Source organism: Rhinoderma darwinii, chromosome 2 (genome assembly GCF_050947455.1).
Source record: "Rhinoderma darwinii isolate aRhiDar2 chromosome 2, aRhiDar2.hap1, whole genome shotgun sequence".
Classification (NCBI taxonomy): Eukaryota; Metazoa; Chordata; class Amphibia; order Anura; family Rhinodermatidae; genus Rhinoderma; species Rhinoderma darwinii.
Genome location: NC_134688.1, coordinates 481,474,051 through 481,496,990, shown reverse-complemented (window position 1 = coordinate 481,496,990; position 22,940 = coordinate 481,474,051). Strand labels below are relative to the sequence as shown.

The following is a 22,940-nucleotide window of genomic DNA, read 5'->3' as shown; positions in this document are numbered from 1 at the left end:
CTGGGCGCCGCACACTGACGTAGGTGGCGGCTGATCGCTCGTCCGCCCGCTTGTACCACTGCCCCCTGGGGTCCTGCAGCCATTCCTGTACCCGGCAGCTGTAGGCTCCGCTGTCCTGCTCCTCGGCCCGGTGTAGGGTGAGGGTGTAGACCCCGGGCGACGGCTGCCAGAGATGGAAGCGACTGGGCAGCTCCAAGCTCCCTCTCTCTTCATCCTCAGTGGGGGGCAGAGTGATGCCATCTGGGGATATCCTGGCCACCATCCTCCTCTCAGGCTCTCCTGCCCTCCAGACCAACCACTCCAGGGACAGGCGAGACTGCGGCAGAGTACGATTCAGCACCGGGCACGTCACCGTGAAGCTGTCACCCTCCAAGGAGGAAATATTCCGAGGGAGCGGATCCACCCGCAGGTTGTTTTCTGTGGAGATGAAGGGGCACATGGGTCAACATGGTGCTGGCATCACTGACCAATGTCATCACATACAGTGCCCCCTCTATACCATAAAATACGGGCCGGCGCCCCCTCTACACCGTGCACCACCGGCCGGCGACCCCCTCTACACCGTGCACCACCGGCCGGCGCCCTCTTTCCCCCATACACCACCGGCTGGCCGCCATTGTGCCCCACTTCTCACCGGGCATTTTCACTGCGACCTCCGTCAGTCCTGATGCGTCCTTGGCGAGCTGGTACCAGGCCTGGTTGGGGTCCAGCATCCACTCCTCCACCTGGCAGTAGTAGCCGCCACTGTCCTCCTGCCGTGCCCCCAGCAGGGTGAGTGTGTAGTGTCCGGGGGTCAGCTCCTCCAGCTGCAGCCGGTCCTTCAGATCCGCCTCCTCGGCGTAAGTCCCGTACTCCATGCCGGCCCCGCTGCGCACAATCAGCTTCCCGTCGGCCCCCGAGGGCTCCTGGGCGAACCACAGCACTGAGAAGCGGGAGTCCGGGCCGCTCTGAGCCCGCACCGCGCAGGTCAGGGTCACCGCCGCACCCTCCAGCACCGCCACAGAACGCGTCCCCTTACCGACCTGCAACCGCGACACTGAAAGACAGACACGAGGAGATGTAAACCTGCCTGGACCTCAATACATAGCGGTCATTCAGGAGTCCAGGAAAGCTGGATGACAAGCCCTATACAAGCTTATTGAATCATGTATTGTATCCGCCATTCAAGAGTCCGGGAAATCTGGGTGAAAACCATCGTCACAGCTCCCGACACGGTGTGTCACTCAGCTTTTCCAGACACCTGAAAGTTAATCTGCTATTTATACCATCATACATCCCCTACTCCCATCGCTACATAATATGGTAGATTTGCCATTCGGGACTGTAGGAAAGCTGAGTGACAATCTGTGGGGGAGCTGTAATCTTATCAGTACTTAACTAGGAATATGTGCCATTCATGAATCTGGGAAAGCTGGGTGACAACTAGTATAGCCCCCCCACAGGGCGCAGTGTCCCCCCCCACACATCGCTTCATCGCTTCCTGTTCCCGATTGATACTGGGACCCGCAGACTGCGATCACCTCCCTCCCAGGCAACCGTTGCTATGGAGACCTACGTTTCCAGGGGAACCACATGTACAGAGTCCCGGGGAGTGGGCGTACGACGCGGAGGACAGCGCAGAAATAGGGAGACCACAAAACACCCGCATCGTACGTTAATGAGGGTCAGCAGGACCAGAATGCAAAGCGACAGATTATGCAAATGAGCCAGCGTGCTAACGAAATAATCCGATCCATACTGGGATCCTATAACATACCCATTATATACTGGGATATATAAAAATATATCCTAAGATATAGCTCCTGCGTGGAATCACTATAAATGGACCCTATATACACTGCAATTACGGTAAATGGACCTTATATAGACAGAGATCCCTATATATGTGAAGTTGACTATAAATATGCCCTATATACACTGGGATCCCCGTAAATGGACCCTATATACGCAGAGTTGACTATTGATTAACCCTTTATACACCAGGATTACAATAAATCTGTGCCAAATTTTAATCAAACCAGGACATGTCAGACTATGGAGGAGCCACAGAGGGAAGAGGAGAAGGAGCCACAGAATGAAGAGGAGAAGGAGGAGGAGGAGGAGCCACAGAATGAAGAGGAGAAGGAAGAGGAGGAGCCACAGAATGAAGAGGAGAAGGAGGAGGAGAAGGAGCCACAGAATGAAGAGGAGAAGGAGGAGGAGAAGGAGGAGGAGGAGGAGAAGGAGCCACAGAATGAAGAGGAGAAGGAGGAGCCACAGAATGAAGAGGAGAAGGAGGAGCCACAGAATGAAGAGGAGGAGGAGGAGGAGGAGGAGCCACAGAATGAAGAGGAGAAGGAGAAGGAGACACAGAATGAAGAGGAGGAGGAGGAGGAGGAGGAGCCACAGAATGAAGAGGAGAAGGAGGAGCCACAGAATGAAGAGGAGAAGGAGGAGCCACAGAATGAAGAGGAGGAGGAGGAGGAGGAGGAGGAGGAGCCACAGAATAAAGAGGAGGAGGAGGAGGAGCCACAGAATGAAGAGGAGAAGGAGGAGGAGGAGGAGGAGAAGGAGCCACAGAATGAAGAGGAGAAGCAGGAGCCACAGAATGAAGAGGAGAAGGAGGAGGAGGAGGAGGAGGAGGAGGAGGAGGAGGAGAAGGAGCCACAGAATGAGAAGGAGAAGAAGGAGGAGAAGGAGCCACAGAGGTAGGGGGAGAAGAAAAGGGGAGAAGAAGGGGGAGAAGAAGGGGAGAAGGAGCTACAGAGGGGAGAAGGAGGAGAAGAAGGGGGAGAAGGAGCCACAGAGGGAAGAAGGAGGAGAAGAAGGGGGAGAAGGAGCCACAGAGGAGAGAAGAAGGGGGAGAAGGAGCCACAGAGGGGAGAAGGAGGAGAAGAAGGGGGAGAAGGAGCCACAGAGGGGAGAAGGAGGAGAAGAAGGGGGAGAAGGAGCCACAGAGGGAAGAGGGAGGAGAAGGAGGAGAAGAAGGGGAGAAGGAGCCATAGAGGGAAGAGGGAGGAGAAGAAGGGGGAGAAGGAGCCACAGAGGGAGGAGAAGAAGGGGGAGAAGGAGCCACAGAGGGAAGAGGGAGGAGAAGGAGGAGAAGAAGGGGGAGAAGGAGCCATAGAGGGAAGAGGGAGGAGAAGAAGGGGGAGAAGGAGCCACAGAGGGAGGAGAAGAAGGGGGAGAAGGAGCCACAGAGGGAAGAGGGAGGAGAAGAAGGGGGAGAAGGAGCCACAGAGGGAGGAGAAGAAGGAGCCACAGAGGGAAGAAGGAGGAGAAGAAGGGGAGAAGGAGCCACAGAGGGAAGAGGGAGGAGAAGAAGGGGGAGAAGGATCCACAGAGGGAAGAGGGAGGAGAAGAAGGGGGAGAAGGATCCACAGAGGGAAGAGGGAGGAGAAGAAGGGGGAGAAGGATCCACAGAGGGAAGAGGGAGGAGAAGAAGGAGCCACAGAGGGAAGAGGGAGGAGAAGGAGGAGAAGAATGAGCCACAGAGGGAAGAGGGAGGAGAAGGAGGAGAAGAAGGGGGAGAAGGAGCCACAGAGGGAAGAAGGAGGAGAAGGGGGAGAAGGAGCCACAGAGGAGAGAAGAAGGGGGAGAAGGAGCCACAGAGGGGAGAAGGAGGAGAAGAAGGGGGAGAAGGAGCCACAGAGGGGAGAAGGAGGAGAAGAAGGGGGAGAAGGAGCCACAGAGGGAAGAGGGAGGAGAAGGAGGAGAAGAAGGGGGAGAAGGAGCCACAGAGGGAAGAGGGAGGAGAAGAAGGGGGAGAAGGAGCCACAGAGGGAAGAGGGAGGAGAAGAAGGGGGAGAAGGAGCCACAGAGGGAAGAGGGAGGAGAAGGAGGAGAAGAAGGGGGAGAAGGAGCCATAGAGGGAAGAGGGAGGAGAAGAAGGGGGAGAAGGAGCCACAGAGGGAGGAGAAGAAGGGGGAGAAGGAGCCACAGAGGGAAGAGGGAGGAGAAGAAGGGGGAGAAGGAGCCACAGAGGGAGGAGAAGAAGGAGCCACAGAGGGAAGAAGGAGGAGAAGAAGGGGAGAAGGAGCCATAGAGGGAAGAGGGAGGAGAAGAAGGGGGAGAAGGATCCACAGAGGGAAGAGGGAGGAGAAGAAGGAGCCACAGAGGGAAGAGGGAGGAGAAGGAGGAGAAGAAGAATGAGCCACAGAGGGAAGAGGGAGGAGAAGGAGGAGAAGAAGGGGGAGAAGGAGCCACAGAGGGGAGAAGGAGGAGAAGAAGGGGGAGAAGGAGCCACAGAGGGAAGAGGGAGGAGAAGGAGGAGAAGAAGGGGGAGAAGGAGCCATAGAGGGAAGAGGGAGGAGAAGAAGGGGGAGAAGGAGCCACAGAGGGAGGAGAAGAAGGGGGAGAAGGAGCCACAGAGGGAAGAGGGAGGAGAAGAAGGGGGAGAAGGAGCCACAGAGGGAAGAGGGAGGAGAAGGAGGAGAAGAAGGGGGAGAAGGAGCCATAGAGGGAAGAGGGAGGAGAAGAAGGGGGAGAAGGAGCCACAGAGGGAGGAGAAGAAGGGGGAGAAGGAGCCACAGAGGGAAGAGGGAGGAGAAGAAGGGGGAGAAGGAGCCACAGAGGGAGGAGAAGAAGGAGCCACAGAGGGAAGAAGGAGGAGAAGAAGGGGAGAAGGAGCCATAGAGGGAAGAGGGAGGAGAAGAAGGGGGAGAAGGATCCACAGAGGGAAGAGGGAGGAGAAGAAGGAGCCACAGAGGGAAGAGGGAGGAGAAGGAGGAGAAGAATGAGCCACAGAGGGAAGAGGGAGGAGAAGGAGGAGAAGAAGGGGGAGAAGGAGCCACAGAGGGAAGAGGAGAAGGAGGAGAAGGAGCCACAGAGGGAAGAGGAGAAGGAGGAGAAGAAGGGGGAGAAGGAGCCACAGAGGGAAGAGGGAGGAGAAGAAGGGGGAGAAGGAGCCACAGAGGGAAGAGAAGAAGGAGGAGAAGGAGCCACAGAGGGAGGAGAAGAAGGAGCCACAGAGGGAAGAAGGAGGAGAAGAAGGGGAGAAGGAGCCATAGAGGGAAGAGAAGGAGGAGAAGGAGCCACAGAGGGAAGAGGGAGGAGAAGGAGGGGGGAGAAGGAGCCACAGAGGGAAGAGGAGGAGGAGGAGGAGGAGGAGGAGGAGAAGAAGCCACAGAGGGAAGAGGAGGAGGAGGAGGAGGAGGAGGAGGAGAAGAAGCCACAGAGGGAAGAGGAGGAGGAGGAGGAGGAGGAGGAGGAGGAGGAGGAGGAGGAGGAGAAGAAGCCACAGAGGAAGAGGAGGAGGAGGAGGAGGAGGAGGAGGAGGAGGAGAAGAAGCCACAGAGGGAAGAGGAGGAGGAGGAGGAGGAGGAGGAGGAGGAGGAGGAGAGAAGAAGCCACAGAGGGAAGAGGAGGAGGAGGAGGAGGAGGAGGAGGAGGAGGAGGAGAAGAAGAAGCCACAGAGGGAAGAGGAGGAGGAGGAGGAGGAGGAGGAGGAGGAGGAGGAGGAGAAGAAGCCACAGAGGGAAGAGGAGGAGGAGGAGGAGGAGGAGGAGGAGGAGAAGAAGCCACAGAGGGAAGAGGAGGAGGAGGAGGAGGAGGAGGAGGAGGAGGAGGAGGAGAAGAAGCCACAGAGGGAAGAGGAGGAGGAGGAGGAGGAGGAGGAGGAGGAGGAGAAGAAGAAGAAGCCACAGAGGGAAGAGGAGGAGGAGGAGGAGGAGGAGGAGGAGGAGAAGGAGAAGAAGCCACAGAGGGAAGAGGAGGAGGAGGAGGAGGAGGAGGAGGAGGAGGAGGAGGAGGAGGAGGAGGAGGAGCCGCCACAGAGGGAGGAGGAGGAGGAGGAGGAGGAGGAGGAGAAGAAGAAGCCACAGAGGGGGAGGAGGAGGAGGAGGAGGAGGAGAAGAAGAAGCCACAGAGGAGGAGGAGGAGGAGGAGGAGGAGGAGAAGAAGAAGCCACAGAGGGAGGAGGAGGAGGAGGAGGAGGAGGAGAAGAAGAAGCCACAGAGGGAGGAGGAGGAGGAGGAGGAGGAGGAGGAGAAGCCACAGAGGGAAGAGGAGGAGGAGGAGGAGGAGGAGGAGAAGAAGCCACAGAGGGAGGAGGAGGAGGAGGAGAAGCCGCCACAGAGGGAGGAGGAGGAGGAGGAGCCGCCACAGAGGGAGGAGGAGGAGGAGGAGGAGGAGGAGGAGAAGAAGAAGCCACAGAGGGAGGAGGAGGAGGAGGAGGAGGAGGAGAAGAAGAAGCCACAGAGGGAGGAGGAGGAGGAGGAGGAGGAGGAGGAGAAGCCACAGAGGGAAGAGGAGGAGGAGGAGGAGGAGGAGGAGAAGAAGCCACAGAGGGAAGAGGAGGAGGAGGAGGAGGAGGAGGAGGAGAAGAAGAAGCCACAGAGGGAAGAGAGGAGGAGGAGGAGGAGGAGGAGGAGAAGAAGAAGCCACAGAGGGAAGAGAGGAGGAGGAGGAGGAGGAGGAGGAGGAGGAGAAGAAGCCACAGAGGGAAGAGGAGGAGGAGGAGGAGGAGGAGGAGGAGGAGAAGAAGCCACAGAGGGAAGAGGAGGAGGAGGAGGAGGAGGAGGAGGAGGAGAAGAAGAAGCCACAGAGGGAGGAGGAGGAGGAGGAGGAGGAGGAGGAGAAGAAGAAGCCACAGAGGGAGGAGGAGGAGGAGGAGGAGGAGGAGAAGAAGAAGCCACAGAGGGAGGAGGAGGAGGAGGAGGAGGAGGAGGAGGAGAAGCCACAGAGGGAAGAGGAGGAGGAGGAGGAGGAGGAGGAGAAGAAGCCACAGAGGGAGGAGGAGGAGGAGGAGGAGAAGCCGCCACAGAGGGAGGAGGAGGAGGAGGAGCCGCCACAGAGGGAGGAGGAGGAGGAGGAGGAGGAGGAGGAGAAGAAGAAGCCACAGAGGGAGGAGGAGGAGGAGGAGGAGGAGGAGAAGAAGAAGCCACAGAGGGAGGAGGAGGAGGAGGAGGAGGAGGAGGAGGAGAAGCCACAGAGGGAAGAGGAGGAGGAGGAGGAGGAGGAGGAGAAGAAGCCACAGAGGGAAGAGGAGGAGGAGGAGGAGGAGGAGGAGGAGGAGAAGCCGCCACAGAGGGAGGAGGAGGAGGAGGAGCCGCCACAGAGGGAGGAGGAGGAGGAGGAGGAGGAGGAGGAGAAGAAGAAGCCACAGAGGGAGGAGGAGGAGGAGGAGGAGGAGGAGAAGAAGAAGCCACAGAGGGAGGAGGAGGAGGAGGAGGAGGAGGAGGAGGAGAAGCCACAGAGGGAAGAGGAGGAGGAGGAGGAGGAGGAGGAGAAGAAGCCACAGAGGGAAGAGGAGGAGGAGGAGGAGGAGGAGGAGGAGGAGAAGAAGCCACAGAGGGAAGAGGAGGAGGAGGAGGAGGAGGAGGAGGAGGAGAAGAAGCCACAGAGGGAAGAGGAGGAGGAGGAGGAGGAGGAGGAGGAGGAGAAGAAGCCACAGAGGGAAGAGGAGGAGGAGGAGGAGGAGGAGGAGGAGGAGGAGGAGAAGAAGCCACAGAGGGAAGAGGAGGAGGAGGAGGAGGAGGAGGAGGAGGAGGAGAAGAAGCCACAGAGGGAAGAGGAGGAGGAGGAGGAGGAGGAGGAGGAGGAGGAGAAGAAGCCACAGAGGGAAGAGGAGGAGGAGGAGGAGGAGGAGGAGGAGGAGAAGAAGCCACAGAGGGAAGAGGAGGAGGAGGAGGAGGAGGAGGAGGAGGAGAAGAAGCCACAGAGGGAAGAGGAGGAGGAGGAGGAGGAGGAGGAGGAGGAGGAGAAGAAGCCACAGAGGGAAGAGGAGGAGGAGGAGGAGGAGGAGGAGGAGGAGAAGAAGCCACAGAGGGAAGAGGAGGAGGAGGAGGAGGAGGAGGAGGAGGAGAAGAAGCCACAGAGGGAAGAGGAGGGGGAGGAGGAGGAGGAGGAGGAGGAGGAGGAGGAGGAGAAGAAGCCACAGAGGGAGGAGGAGGAGGAGGAGGAGGAGGAGGAGGAGGAGGAGAAGCCGCCACAGAGGGAGGAGGAGGAGGAGGAGGAGGAGAAGAAGAAGCCACAGAGGGAGGAGGAGGAGGAGGAGGAGGAGGAGGAGAAGAAGAAGCCACAGAGGGAGGAGGAGGAGGAGGAGGAGGAGGAGGAGGAGGAGAAGCCACAGAGGGAGGAGGAGGAGGAGGAGGAGGAGGAGGAGGAGAAGAAGAAGCCACAGAGGGAGGAGGAGGAGGAGGAGGAGGAGGAGAAGAAGAAGCCACAGAGGGAGGAGGAGGAGGAGGAGGAGGAGGAGGAGGAGGAGAAGCCACAGAGGGAAGAGGAGGAGGAGGAGGAGGAGGAGGAGAAGAAGCCACAGAGGGAGGAGGAGGAGGAGGAGGAGAAGCCGCCACAGAGGGAGGAGGAGGAGGAGGAGCCGCCACAGAGGGAGGAGGAGGAGGAGGAGGAGGAGGAGGAGAAGAAGAAGCCACAGAGGGAGGAGGAGGAGGAGGAGGAGGAGGAGAAGAAGAAGCCACAGAGGGAGGAGGAGGAGGAGGAGGAGGAGGAGGAGAAGCCACAGAGGGAAGAGGAGGAGGAGGAGGAGGAGGAGGAGAAGAAGCCACAGAGGGAAGAGGAGGAGGAGGAGGAGGAGGAGGAGGAGGAGGAGGAGAAGAAGCCACAGAGGGAAGAGGAGGAGGAGGAGGAGGAGGAGGAGGAGGAGGAGAAGAAGCCACAGAGGGAAGAGGAGGAGGAGGAGGAGGAGGAGGAGGAGGAGGAGAAGAAGCCACAGAGGGAAGAGGAGGAGGAGGAGGAGGAGGAGGAGGAGGAGGAGAAGAAGCCACAGAGGGAAGAGGAGGAGGAGGAGGAGGAGGAGGAGGAGGAGGAGAAGAAGCCACAGAGGGAAGAGGAGGAGGAGGAGGAGGAGGAGGAGGAGGAGGAGAAGAAGCCACAGAGGGAAGAGGAGGAGGAGGAGGAGGAGGAGGAGGAGGAGGAGAAGAAGCCACAGAGGGAAGAGGAGGAGGAGGAGGAGGAGGAGGAGGAGGAGGAGAAGAAGCCACAGAGGGAAGAGGAGGAGGAGGAGGAGGAGGAGGAGGAGGAGAAGAAGCCACAGAGGGAAGAGGAGGAGGAGGAGGAGGAGGAGGAGGAGGAGGAGAAGAAGCCACAGAGGGAAGAGGAGGAGGAGGAGGAGGAGGAGGAGGAGGAGGAGAAGAAGCCACAGAGGGAAGAGGAGGAGGAGGAGGAGGAGGAGGAGGAGGAGGAGGAGAAGAAGCCACAGAGGGAGGAGGAGGAGGAGGAGGAGGAGGAGGAGGAGGAGGAGAAGCCGCCACAGAGGGAGGAGGAGGAGGAGGAGGAGGAGAAGAAGAAGCCACAGAGGGAGGAGGAGGAGGAGGAGGAGGAGGAGGAGAAGAAGAAGCCACAGAGGGAGGAGGAGGAGGAGGAGGAGGAGGAGGAGGAGGAGAAGCCACAGAGGGAGGAGGAGGAGGAGGAGGAGAAGCCACAGAGGGAGGAGGAGGAGGAGAAGCCACAGAGGGAGGAGGAGGAGGAGAAGCCACAGAGGGAGGAGGAGGAGGAGAAGCCACAGAGGGAGGAGGAGGAGGAGAAGCCACAGAGGGAGGAGGAGGAGGAGGAGGAGAAGCCACAGAGGGAGGAGGAGGAGGAGGAGGAGAAGCCACAGAGGGAGGAGGAGGAGGAGGAGGAGAAGCCACAGAGGGAGGAGGAGGAGGAGGAGGAGAAGCCACAGAGGGAGGAGGAGGAGAAGCCACAGAGGGAGGAGGAGGAGAAGCCACAGAGGGAGGAGGAGGAGGAGGAGGAGGAGGAGGAGGAGGAGAAGAAGCCACAGAGGGAGGAGGAGGAGGAGGAGGAGAAGCCACAGAGGGAGGAGGAGGAGGAGGAGGAGGAGAAGAAGCCACAGAGGGAGGAGGAGGAGGAGGAGGAGAAGAAGCCACAGAGGGAGGAGGAGGAGGAGGAGGAGAAGCCACAGAGGGAGGAGGAGGAGGAGAAGCCACAGAGGGAGGAGGAGGAGGAGAAGCCACAGAGGGAGGAGGAGGAGGAGAAGCCACAGAGGGAGGAGGAGGAGGAGGAGGAGGAGGAGAAGCCACAGAGGGAGGAGGAGGAGGAGGAGGAGGAGGAGGAGGAGGAGAAGAAGCCACAGAGGGAGGAGGAGGAGGAGGAGGAGGAGGAGGAGAAGAAGCCACAGAGGGAAGAGGAGGAGGAGGAGGAGGAGGAGGAGGAGGAGAAGAAGCCACAGAGGGAAGAGGAGGAGGAGGAGGAGGAGGAGGAGAGAGAAGAAGCCACAGAGGGAAGAGGAGGAGGAGGAGGAGGAGGAGGAGGAGAAGAAGCCACAGAGGGAAGAGGAGGAGGAGGAGGAGGAGGAGGAGGAGAAGAAGCCACAGAGGGAAGAGGAGGAGGAGGAGGAGGAGGAGGAGGAGAAGAAGCCACAGAGGGAAGAGGAGGAGGAGGAGGAGGAGGAGGAGGAGGAGAAGGAGAAGGAGAAGAAGAAGCCACAGAGGGAGAGAGGAGGAGGAGGAGGAGGAGGAGGAGGAGGAGGAGGAGGAGGAGGAGAAGGAGAAGGAGAAGAAGAAGCCACAGAGGGAAGAGGAGGAGGAGGAGGAGGAGGAGGAGGAGGAGGAGGAGAAGGAGAAGCCACAGAGGGAAGAGGAGGAGGAGGAGGAGGAGGAGGAGGAGGAGGAGGAGAAGGAGAAGCCACAGAGGGAAGAGGAGGAGGAGGAGGAGGAGGAGGAGGAGGAGGAGGAGGAGGAGGAGGAGAAGAAGAAGAAGCCACAGAGGGAAGAGGAGGAGGAGGAGGAGGAGGAGGAGGAGAAGCCACAGAGGGAGGAGGAGAAGGAGGAGGAGGAGGAGGAGGAGGAGGAGGAGGAGAAGCCACAGAGGGAAGAGGAGGAGGAGGAGAAGAAGAAGAAGAAGCCACAGAGGGAAGAGGAGGAGAAGAAGAAGAAGAAGAAGCCACAGAGGGAAGAGGAGGAGAAGAAGAAGAAGAAGAAGCCACAGAGGGAAGAGGAGGAGAAGAAGAAGAAGAAGAAGCCACAGAGGGAAGAGGAGGAGAAGAAGAAGAAGAAGCCACAGAGGGAAGAGGAGAAGCCACAGAGGGAAGAGGAGGAGGAGGAGGAGGAGGAGGAGGAGGAGAAGCCACAGAGGGAAGAGGAGGAGGAGGAGGAGGAGGAGAAGCCACAGAGGGAAGAGGAGGAGGAGAAGCCACAGAGGGAAGAGGAGGAGGAGGAGGAGAAGCCACAGAGGGAAGAGGAGGAGGAGGAGGAGAAGCCACAGAGGGAAGAGGAGGAGGAGGAGGAGGAGGAGGAGGAGGAGGAGGAGGAGAAGAAGCCACAGAGGGAGGAGGAGGAGGAGGAGGAGAAGAAGCCACAGAGGGAAGAGGAGGAGGAGGAGGAGAAGAAGCCACAGAGGGAAGAGGAGGAGGAGGAGGAGGAGGAGGAGGAGGAGGAGGAGAAGAAGCCACAGAGGGAAGAGGAGGAGGAGGAGGAGGAGGAGGAGGAGCCACAGAGGGAAGAGGAGGAGGAGAAGCCACAGAGGGAAGAGGAGGAGGAGGAGGAGAAGCCACAGAGGGAAGAGGAGGAGGAGGAGGAGAAGCCACAGAGGGAAGAGGAGGAGGAGGAGGAGGAGGAGGAGGAGGAGGAGAAGAAGAAGCCACAGAGGGAGGAGGAGGAGGAGGAGGAGGAGGAGGAGGAGAAGAAGCCACAGAGGGAGGAGGAGGAGGAGGAGGAGAAGAAGCCACAGAGGGAAGAGGAGGAGGAGGAGGAGGAGGAGGAGGAGGAGAAGAAGCCACAGAGGGAAGAGGAGGAGGAGGAGGAGGAGGAGGAGGAGGAGGAGGAGAAGAAGAAGCCACAGAGGGAGGAGGAGGAGGAGGAGGAGGAGGAGAAGAAGCCACAGAGGGAGGAGGAGGAGGAGGAGGAGGAGGAGGAGGAGGAGAAGGAGGAGAAGAAGCCACAGAGGGAAGAGGAGGAGGAGGAGGAGGAGGAGGAGAAGAAGCCACAGAGGGAAGAGGAGGAGGAGGAGGAGGAGGAGGAGAAGAAGCCACAGAGGGAAGAGGAGGAGGAGGAGGAGGAGGAGGAGGAGGAGAAGAAGAAGAAGCCACAGAGGGAAGAGGAGGAGGAGGAGGAGGAGGAGGAGGAGGAGGAGAAGAAGAAGCCACAGAGGGAAGAGGAGGAGGAGAAGAAGAAGAAGAAGAAGAAGCCACAGAGGGAAGAGGAGGAGGAGAAGAAGAAGCCACAGAGGGAAGAGGAGGAGGAGAAGAAGAAGCCACAGAGGGAAGAGGAGGAGGAAGAGGAGAAGCCACAGAGGGAAGAGGAGGAGAAGCCACAGAGGGAAGAGGAGGAGGAGGAGGAGGAGAAGCCACAGAGGGAAGAGGAGGAGGAGGAGGAGAAGCCACAGAGGGAAGAGGAGGAGGAGGAGGAGAAGCCACAGAGGGAAGAGGAGGAGGAGAAGCCACAGAGGGAAGAGGAGGAGGAGGAGGAGAAGCCACAGAGGGAAGAGGAGGAGGAGAAGCCACAGAAGGAAGAGGAGGAGAAGCCACAGAAGGAAGAGGAGGAGGAGGAGGAGGAGCAGAAGCCACAGAGGGAAGAGGCAGAGAAGCCACGGAGGGAAGAGGCAGAGAAGCCACGGAGGGAAGAGGCAGAGAAGCCACGGAGGGAAGAGGCAGAGAAGCCACGGAGGGAAGAGGCAGAGAAGCCACGGAGGGAAGAGGCGGAGTATTTATAAATAAGACGCAGAAGGTCACATCAGGCGCACAAACAAAATATCCCCAACAGAATGAAGAGGGGGAACCAAGAGCGTCTACAGATAATATACAGATTGTCAGCTCTTTTGCACTGCACAGTCGACGTCTATAGATAATATACAGGTTGTCAGCTCTTCTACACAGCCGGTGTCTATAGATAATATACAGATTGTCAGCTCTTCTGCATCACACAGCCGACGTCTATAGATAATATACAGATTGTCAGCTCTTCTGCATCACACAGCCGGCGTCTACAGATAATATACAGATCGTCAGCTCTTCTACACAGCCGACGTCTACAGATAATATACAGATTGTTAGCTCTACTACACAGCCGGCGTCTACAGATAATATACAGATTGTCAGCTCTACTACACAGCCGGCGTCTACAGATAATATACAGATTGTCTTTCATCTATATCCCGAGTGCTGGGGTTTGGTGGAGAGATACCGGCTCCACGTTCCCCGACAATCATGTTCTATCATTACTCCCCCCTCCCACTCCTCGCGCCTCCGTCTGTGGGGGAGGGGGATCTGCAGATTGTAATTATCATTAAAGACTCTTCTGGGCGCAGAGCGGCGGTTATTATTGAGCAAGACTGCGCCGGGACATCCGGGGGGACACGACTAATGGCTTCCAGTTTATGAGCTGCAGAAGGAGGGTGGGGGGGGGGGGGGGGGGGGTTGAGACTGCAGAGAGGAAAAGAGTGCAAGAGAGAGAAAGAAAATCGTATTGTGTATTATAGTTGTGGAAGAGGGAGTGTATGTGGTATATAGTTTGTTATATAGTGTACATGGTGTATAGAGGCTATACAGTGTGTATATATAATGTATAGGGTGTATAGATATAGTGGGTATACATAGTGTATAGGATGTGTATAGGGCGTGTATATAGATAGTGTATAGGGTGTGTATATAGTGTATAGGGTCTATACAGTGTGTGTAGAGTGTATATATAGTGTATAGGGTGTAGAGTGTATAGGGTATATAAGGGATAGAGGGTCTGGACAGGTAGCAGAGGTAGCGTGTCATCATAGACGGAGCGTGTACCTGGGGGGGGATTAATGTGGATTTACCAGTCTGGCAGTGACCTCCACACCTCCCCCGCTGGGTGACCGGTCTCTCACCTGGCCGCAGGACTCTGATTTCCAGCAGGTTGGAGGTTCTCTCTGCCAGGCGGGTCCAGCTGGCATTGTATTCTCTCCTCCACAGCTCGGCCATACACTGGTACTTCCCGGCCTCGGACTCGCTGGCCCGGCTGACGCTCAGACGCACGTTGTGGCTGGAATCGGCTTTCTCCACAATGCTGCGACCACGGAAGTTACCAGCTCGCTCTCCCCACTGGACCCCGCCAGAGCGGCTGAACGTCACCAGGTCGTGTGTGTCCCCTCCACTGACGGGCTGGAAGCGCCAGGTCACCGAAATGCCCACCCAGGGCGGATAATGAGGCTTGAGGATACACTGAAGGTCAAAAGAGTCATAATAGCTGACGCCCGGAGTGCGGGAGATGGCCGTCACCGCAAATCCTGTATCTGGAACAAGAGGAAGCAGACAGGAGAATCACCACACAGAAATAGCCGGCATCTCCTGAAATACTCTGTGCTGCTGGGGACCCTGCCCCTTCCTCGAAATAACGCTTAGTCTGCTGGGTACCCTGCCCTTTCCACTAGGTGACTCAGTCTGTGACCTGCTATTAGATCTGCACGCTCCTCTCCTGACATACTCTGTGCTGCTGGGGACCCTGCTCCTTCCACTATGTGACTCCGCTTGTGACCTCCTATTAGAGCGGTGCACTCCTCTCCTGTAATACTTTGTGCTGCTGTGGACCCTGCACCTTTTTATATGTAAGTCTCAGTCTGACTTCCCATTAGATCTACACACTCATTTGCTAAAATACTCTGTGCTGCTGTGGACGCTGCTTCTTTCACTATAACGGACCGTCTGTAATCTCCCATATGATCAGTACCACTATTTGCTGAAATACTCTATGCTGCTGTGGACTCTCATCCTTTCACTATTTAACACAGTGTGTGACTTTCCACAATCTCAGCTTACGCCTCTCCCGAAATCCTCTGTGCTGATCCCACTATGTTGTATGGCTACATGCTGACGCGGTTACCCCCCTCGTGTCACATGACTGAGCGATCACATGGCGGTGAGAAAGTGCCAGTGAAGTGGTTGGGAAGGTTGTTGCTTTAGGTCGATCTCCGTGTTCACCGCGGACACTACTCCTAGTCACTCAGCCGTGTCGCGCCACTTACGCTCATTGTCTCCAGTCGTATTGTGACAGCACATTCCACACACGATGGACCCATGCCAGGAATTACAAACCCTGCCAGTGATCCTCATGTCTTACACTCCAGTCACATCCAGAGCTGCAGTCACCGTTCTGCTATTACATCCTATAGAGGAGGCGGCCTCATTACCCTCATTACCTTGATTTCCCAAAACTGCTTAACACAAAGGAGATGGGACCAGGCGGAGATGGTGCCTCCTTTTCTCACGGGCCTTTAGCATAAGCTGCCCTATGTCGCGTACACCCGTGCTTACACACAAATCACCTCCAGAGCTGCATCCAAATTCAGACTGCAGCTCTGATCTCACAAGACATCACGGCCCCTGAGTAATGAGAATGCAGTGCATTATGGGATTGCAGCTGTTAAGGGTGTCAGTCAGCTCCGTGCTGGGGGACTCCAAGTGGCAGCAACCAGGGGTGTAACTATAGGGGGTGCAGAGGTTGTGGTCGCTTCCTGATACCTTAGGAGACCCAAAAGTCTTTGCCCCCCTATGAGGAGACCATTAGTATAAATGACATCTGACGGGCCCTCTGAGATTCTGGAGCTTCAAGTTACTCAGCCAGCAGATATGTGGAGGCAGCTCTGGATGTGACTGGAGTAAATCCATCTGGTTACACGCATTACTCTGCGTTATTTGTACCCGGACTGTGACTCACCTAGAGAAGTAACATCCACGTTGGTCTTGGCGGACCTCTCACCCAGCCTCTGCCAGTCTCCGTCGTAGCTCGGCAGCCATTCTGTGACACGGCATTCGTATGAGCCGCCATCTTGGCGCTGACTGCTCTCCAGCTCCAGGGTGAAGGTGTCGGAGCCGGACCTCACCATCCGCAGACCTCCAGCACTGGCTCGCTCCCTGTACGCCTGACTTGCCCAGGTCACGCCGTCCCGATCTTGCTGGATCACCTCTCGTTGCCGGTTTTGTGCGTCTTGGAGGTGCCACGAGGCAGATATGCGGCTCTGCGGACCAAACAGCGAGGCCACCGAGCAAGTCAAGAAGATACGGGAGCCTTCCAAGACCGCGCTGGAGTTTACCACCACGGTGACTGTAACGGAGGTCCCTGCAAAAGAGCAAGATGAAGAACCATGAGAAAACCAAGGAGGGACCCGGGTCATAGATCCGGCCACAGGAGGAGCCCCAAAACCACAGAGACAATCACATACCCCAGGGAGGACCGCCACGGTGGGGGTGGGCTCAGAGGGGATGAGCCCCAAAACCACACAGACCATTATCACATACCAGAGGGGAGGACCGCCACGGTGGGGTGGGCTCAGAGGCGAAGGACCGCCACGGTGGGGTGGGCTCAGAGGCGAAGGACCGCCACGGTGGGGGCGGGCTCAGAGGGGTGGACAGTGATGGTCACTTACTCAGAGGTGAGACCGTGATGGGAATGTTCTTTGGCTCTTGCTGTCACGGTCCACCATCTCTCCAGACGCCGACCTCTCCCTCTCGGTCACCCTGCAGTTGTATTTGCCGCTGTCTTCTGGACGAAGCCGAAAGATCTTGAGGGAGAAGATGCTGTCACTGTCCCGGGCCACACGCAGCTCTCCACGACTCTCTCTCTGGCTGTAGTCTCCGGTCAGCGAGGAAACCCCCCAGGGCTCAGACCGGCGATCACTGAACTGTTAAAAGCCCAGGACACAGCGAACGTGCGATCTGCAGCATTCTGAGCCTCAATGATGCACCGCAGCTCCGCGCCCTCCCCGGCGCTGTACGTACGACGGTCCGTCTCCAGACGCACATGAAATTCCTTGTCTATAGGGAAGAAACGGATCATGTAACGGTGACCAAGGTATAAAATATACGTATGGAAATAAAATAACATCTTATATACAGGAACAGCTATTCATCTATTACTACTGACAACCAGCCTGTATATCATGTGTGAGAGGTTGTCACAGCTCCGCCCCCTGTTACTGACATCCCTGATATATAATATAATTACATGTGATCAGACATGAGATCCACACATCTTATATACAGTAACAGCTATTCATCTATTACTACTGACAACCAGCCTGCATATCATGTGTGAGGTTGTCACAGCCCCGCCCCTGTTACTGACATCCCTGATATATAATATAATTACATGTGATCAGACATGAGATCCACACATCTTATATACAGTAACAGCTATTCATCTATTACTACTGACAACCAGCCTGTATATCATGTGTGAGAGTTTGTCACAGCCCCACCCCCTGTTACTGACATCACTGATATATAATATAATTACACTGTGATCAGACATGAGATCCGCACATCTTATATACAGTAACAGCTATTCATCTATCACTACTGACAACCAGCCTGTATATCATGTGTGAGAGGTTGTCACAGCTCCGCCCCCTGTTACTGACATCACTGATATATAATATAATTACACTGTGATCAGACATGAGATCCACACATCTTATATACAGTCACAGCTATTCATCTATTACTACTGACAACCAGCCTGTATATCATGTGTGAGAGGTTGTCACAGCCCCGCCCCCTGTTACTGACATCACTGATATATAATATAATTACATTGTGATCAGACATGAGATCCACACATCTTATATACAGTAACAGCTATTCATCTATTACTACTGACAACCTGCCTGTATATCATGTGTGAGAGGTTGTCACAGCCCCACCCCCTGTTACTGACATCACTGATATATAATATAATTACATTGTGGTCAGACATGAGATCCACACATCTTATATACAATAACAGCTATTCATCTATTACTACTGACAACCTGCCTGTATATCATGTGTGAGAGGTTGTCACAGCCCCGCCCCCTGTTACTGACATCACTGATATATAATTACACTGTGATCAGACATGAGATCCACACATCTTATATACAGTAACAGCTATTCATCTATTACTACTGACAACCGGCCTGTATATCATGTGTGAGAGGTTGTCACAGCCCCGCCCCCTGTTACTGAGAGGTTGTCACAGCCCCGCCCCCTGTTACGGATGAATGGTACATGGTGTGGTGCGGGGTGGATTATATCACGTGACAGGTTTATTATTGTTTTTTTCTTCAGGTTTCACCTGTTGTTTGGACGATGACCTCTGACCCCTCGGATTGCTTGCGTGTCATAGTAAACCAGGATCGGTCGGGGTCCTCGATCCACTCGGCTCCCTGGCAGAAGAACTCTCCTTGGTCTGGCGGCTGCAGGTTGTACACGGTAAGGCGGAAGGTGCTGTTCCCCACTTTATCTAACCGGACGTCCCCCACGGAGAAGCGTTGAGCGTAGGACGGCCCAGGGCTCAGGAGGAACTCTCGGGTCAGGGAGATGACCTCTTCGGTTTGTTCGCCATTCTTCCGGTACCAGGAGACGGAGAGGTGGGTGTGCTGTGCGCTGCTGTGGGACACCTCACAGGAGAGCTGCAAAGAGCGGCCCTCAACCTTCTGTAGGGTCTGAGCGGGGGACGAGACGAGTAGCGTGTCAGGAATCACTGCGGACAGAGGAGACCAGGTCAGAGAAGGTCTGGAACCGGACGAGGGCCCGAACATACCGACCAATCCTGAAGACGGGGTCACTAGTAAACAATATCCCCCATCACCAAACTATCTATACCCTGAAACCAAAGAATTCTCTCTATTACAAACAGTGAAGATCCTTAAAGGACAACTCCACCCGTAACATAGGATTTCTCTGGTGACAACCAGCCTCGTTATCATGACAAGGATGGAGAGGTTGTCACGGCCACGCCCTCCTACTATCCGTCTAGTCTGTCCCCACAAGGATCCATCACTGCAGAGGATCCCATCACCCCCCAGTAATGACTCTGAACCCCATAATAGTGCACTAGAACATACAGCCAGCGTGTCAGGTGTGGGGGAGGGGTAAGGAAGGAAAAGACAGGACTAGGAGATGATAAAAATCAGGGGCCTGGAGGACTGGAGGGAGCGGATAATGAGGATGTAATCTGCAGTAATGTTTCAGCCTCACAGATCCGTCTTCATTTAATAAAGCAGAGAGGGGGGGGGGGGGGACCACCATTAACCTATAAACTGCCAGAACTGCAGCAAGAAAACAAAACGTCCTCCGCTCCCAGCCCTATGGTAGTTCTCTAATGAAAAGATCAGGCATCAGCTGCCAGACAGCCACATAAACAGGAGGGAAGGTGCCAAGGAGAAGGTACGGAGGAGGACCTGGGATCACATACACAGGAGAGAAGATACCAGGGAGAGGTTACAGGGGAGGACCTGGGATCACATACACAGGATAGAAGATACCAGGGAGAGGGTACAGAGGAGGACCTGGGATCACATACACATGAATGAAGGTGGCAGGGAGAGGGTACAGATGAGGACCTGGGATCACATACACAGGAAAGAAGATACCAGGGAGAGGGTACAGAGGAGGACCTGGGATCACATACACATGAGAGAAGATACCAGGGAGAGGTTACAGGGGAGGACCTGGGATCACATACACAGGAGAGAAGATACCAGGGAGAGGTTACAGGGGAGGACCTGGGATCACATACACAGGATAGAAGATACCAGGGAGAGGGTACAGAGGAGGACCTGGGATCACATACACATGAATGAAGGTGGCAGGGAGAGGGTACAGAGGAGGACCTGGGATCACATACACAGGAAAGAAGGTGGCAGGGAGAGGGTACAGGGGAGGACCTGGGATCACATACACAGGATAGAAGATACCAGGGAGAGGGTACAGAGGAGGACCTGGGATCACATACACAGGAGGGAAGGTGGCAGGGAGAGGGTACAGAGGAGGACCTGGGATCACATACACAGGAGAGAATATACCAGGGAGAGGGTACAGAGGAGGACCTGGGATCACAAACACAGGAGAGAAGATACCAGGAAGAGGGTACAGAGGAGGACCTGGGATCACATACAAAGGAGGGAAGATACCAGGGGAGAGGGTACAGAGGAGGACCTGGGATCACATACACAGGAAGGAAGATACCAGGGAGAGGGTACAGAGGAGGAACTGGGATCACATACACAGGAGGGAAGATACCAGGGAGAGGGTACAGAGGAGGACCTGGGATCACATACACAGGAGAGAAGATACCAGGGAGAGGTTACGGGGAGGACCTGGGATCACATACACAGGAGGGAAGATACCAGGGAGAGGGTACAGGGGAGGACCTGGGATCACATACACAGGAGGGAAGATACCAGGGAGAGGTTACAGGGGAGGACCTGGGATCACATACACAGGAGGGAAGGTGGCAGGGAGAGGGCACAGAGGAGGACCTGGGATCACATACACAGGAGGGAAGGTGGCAGGAAGAGGGTACAGAGGAGGACCTGGGATCACATAAACAGCAGGGAAGATACCAGGAAGAGGGTACAGGGGAGGACCTGAGATCACATACACAGGAGGGAAGGTGGCAGGGAGAGGGTACAGAGGAGGACCTGGGATCACATACACAGGAGGGAAGGTGGCAGGAAGAGGGTACAGAGGAGGACCTGGGATCACATACACAGGATGGAAGGTGGCAGGGAGAGGGCACAGAGGAGGACCTGGGATCACATACACAGGATGGAAGATACCAGGGAGAGGGTACAGAGGAGGACCTGGGATCACATACACAGGAGAGAATATACCAGGGAGAGGGTACAGAGGAGGACCTGGGATCACATACACAGGAGAGAAGATACCAGGGAGAGGTTACAGGGGAAGACCTGGGATCACATACACAGGATAGACGATACCAGGGAGAGGGTACAGAGGAGGACCTGGGATCACATACACAGGAAAGAAGGTGGCAGGGAGAGGGTACAGGGGAGGACCTGGGATCACATACACAGGATAGAAGATACCAGGGAGAGGGTACAGAGGAGGACCTGGGATCACATACACAGGAGGGAAGGTGGCAGGGAGAGGGTACAGAGGAGGACCTGGGATCACATACACAGGAGAGAATATACCAGGGAGAGGGTACAGAGGAGGACCTGGGATCACATACACAGGAGAGAAGATACCAGGAAGAGGGTACAGAGGAGGACCTGGGATCACATACAAAGGAGGGAAGATACCAGGGGAGAGGGTACAGGGGAGGACCTGGGATCACATACACAGGATAGAAGATACCAGGGAGAGGGTACAGAGGAGGACCTGGGATCACATACACAGGAGAGAAGATACCAGGGAGAGGTTACAGGGGAGGACCTGGGATCACATACACAGGAGAGAATATACCAGGGAGAGGGTACAGAGGAGGACCTGGGATCACATACACAGGAGAGAAGATACCAGGGAGAGGTTACAGGGGAGGACCTGGGATCACATACACAGGAGGGAAGATACCAGGGGAGAGGGTACAGAGGAGGACCTGGGATCACATACACAGGAGGGAAGATACCAGGGGAGAGGGTACAGAGGAGGAACTGGGATCACATACACAGGAGAGAAGATACCAGGGAGAGGGTACAGGGGAGGACCTGGGATCACATACACAGGAGGGAAGATACCAGGGAGACTGTACAGGGGAGGACCTGGGATCACATACACAGGAGAGAAGATACCAGGGAGACTGTACAGGGGAGGACCTGGGATCACATACACAGGAGGGAAGATACCAGGGGAGAGGGTACAGAGGAGGACCTGGGATCACATAAACAGGAGAGAAGATACCAGGGAGAGGTTACAGGGGAGGACCTGGGATCACATACACAGGAGAGAATATACCAGGGAGAGGGTACAGAGGAGGACCTGGGATCACATACACAGGAGAGAAGATACCAGGGAGAGGTTACAGGGGAGGACCTGGGATCACATACACAGGAGGGAAGATACCAGGGGAGAGGGTACAGAGGAGGACCTGGGATCACATACACAGGAGGGAAGATACCAGGGGAGAGGGTACAGAGGAGGAACTGGGATCACATACACAGGAGAGAAGATACCAGGGAGAGGGTACAGGGGAGGACCTGGGATCACATACACAGGAGGGAAGATACCAGGGAGACTGTACAGGGGAGGACCTGGGATCACATACACAGGAGAGAAGATACCAGGGAGACTGTACAGGGGAGGACCTGGGATCACATACACAGGAGAGAGCGTTGTACTACATCATAGACATCCAACAGTTCCTTGGCTCCTCCAGTATTATGTTTTTAGGGTTTACCTTATTATTCATGTATAATGACAAATGCTTCCAATTCCTTAATTTCTCACAATTATCAAGATCTCTGCTTGTTTTCAGTGAATGGGAACATTCTTCTCACAGCTGAGGTTTTGTTACAATTGTATCCGGTATACACGATCCTCTGTGAGGTAAACAGCCTGGACTCTAGACTGATACATTGTAACAGACTATTAAGACAGGAGAAAAACGTGTGATGCAATGTTAGGCCCCATGGACACGACCGTAAAATTACCGACCCATTCAGTTCTATTGCCCGCGGACGCCTTCCCTTATCGCTACGGATAGGTGTCCGGGCCGTAGAACTTTACATGTCCTATATTTTGGGCTGTGCTCTTACACTTTGTAAATGATTACGGGCACGGCCGTGTGGATGAGGCGTTGAGCTCAGATTGTGTAGTATAAAACGCTCAGGCAGATTTTCAGTCTATGAATACAAAGATTCACTGTCAGCAAGTAGAGATCTTGAAAATGGTGGAAAGTAGACGCCATTCATTAGAACATGACAGAACTGTCGGTTACAGGATGATTAATATTTCAGGAGCCGATGATCATGTTATATTTATCAGTATTACATCCCCCACACCGGTGAGAACATGCGGCTGGTGTGGGCACTGGTGTGGGCGCTGCTGTCACCCGCCTCGTTCAGGGCACTCTTCATTATCCCAGGGGGGAAGGGGGGGGTCCTCAGCCTGATCTACTCCAGCTGTCGGCCATCTGCCCCCCTCGTCTCTCACACCAGAGTCCCCCGAGCTTCACTCTAAAAGCCGCTGCCGGGAGTGGAAAGTGTTCCAGAAAATGTCCCATTAACTATTTATGTGCAAGCCGGGAAGCGTTGCACCGAGGGAGGGGGGAGAATCTCCCATCTATAGCCTGGGGGGGCGTCAGTGATGAGCT

The 22,940-nt window shown here is 55.7% G+C and overlaps 1 protein-coding gene across 1 annotated transcript in view; it reads right to left on the bottom strand.

Annotated features, from left to right (window-relative positions):
- The window catches only part of LOC142743719 (immunoglobulin superfamily member 3-like), a 43,284-nt gene that overhangs the window by 3,492 nt on the left and 16,852 nt on the right, over positions 1 to 22,940 (bottom strand). Inside the window, 8 exon segments of the mRNA XM_075854739.1 lie at positions 1 to 417; positions 635 to 1,036; positions 13,735 to 14,139; positions 15,561 to 15,962; positions 16,270 to 16,305; positions 16,308 to 16,487; positions 16,490 to 16,657; positions 17,958 to 18,365. Coding sequence (XP_075710854.1) covers positions 1 to 417; positions 635 to 1,036; positions 13,735 to 14,139; positions 15,561 to 15,962; positions 16,270 to 16,305; positions 16,308 to 16,487; positions 16,490 to 16,657; positions 17,958 to 18,365 — 2,418 coding nt within the window.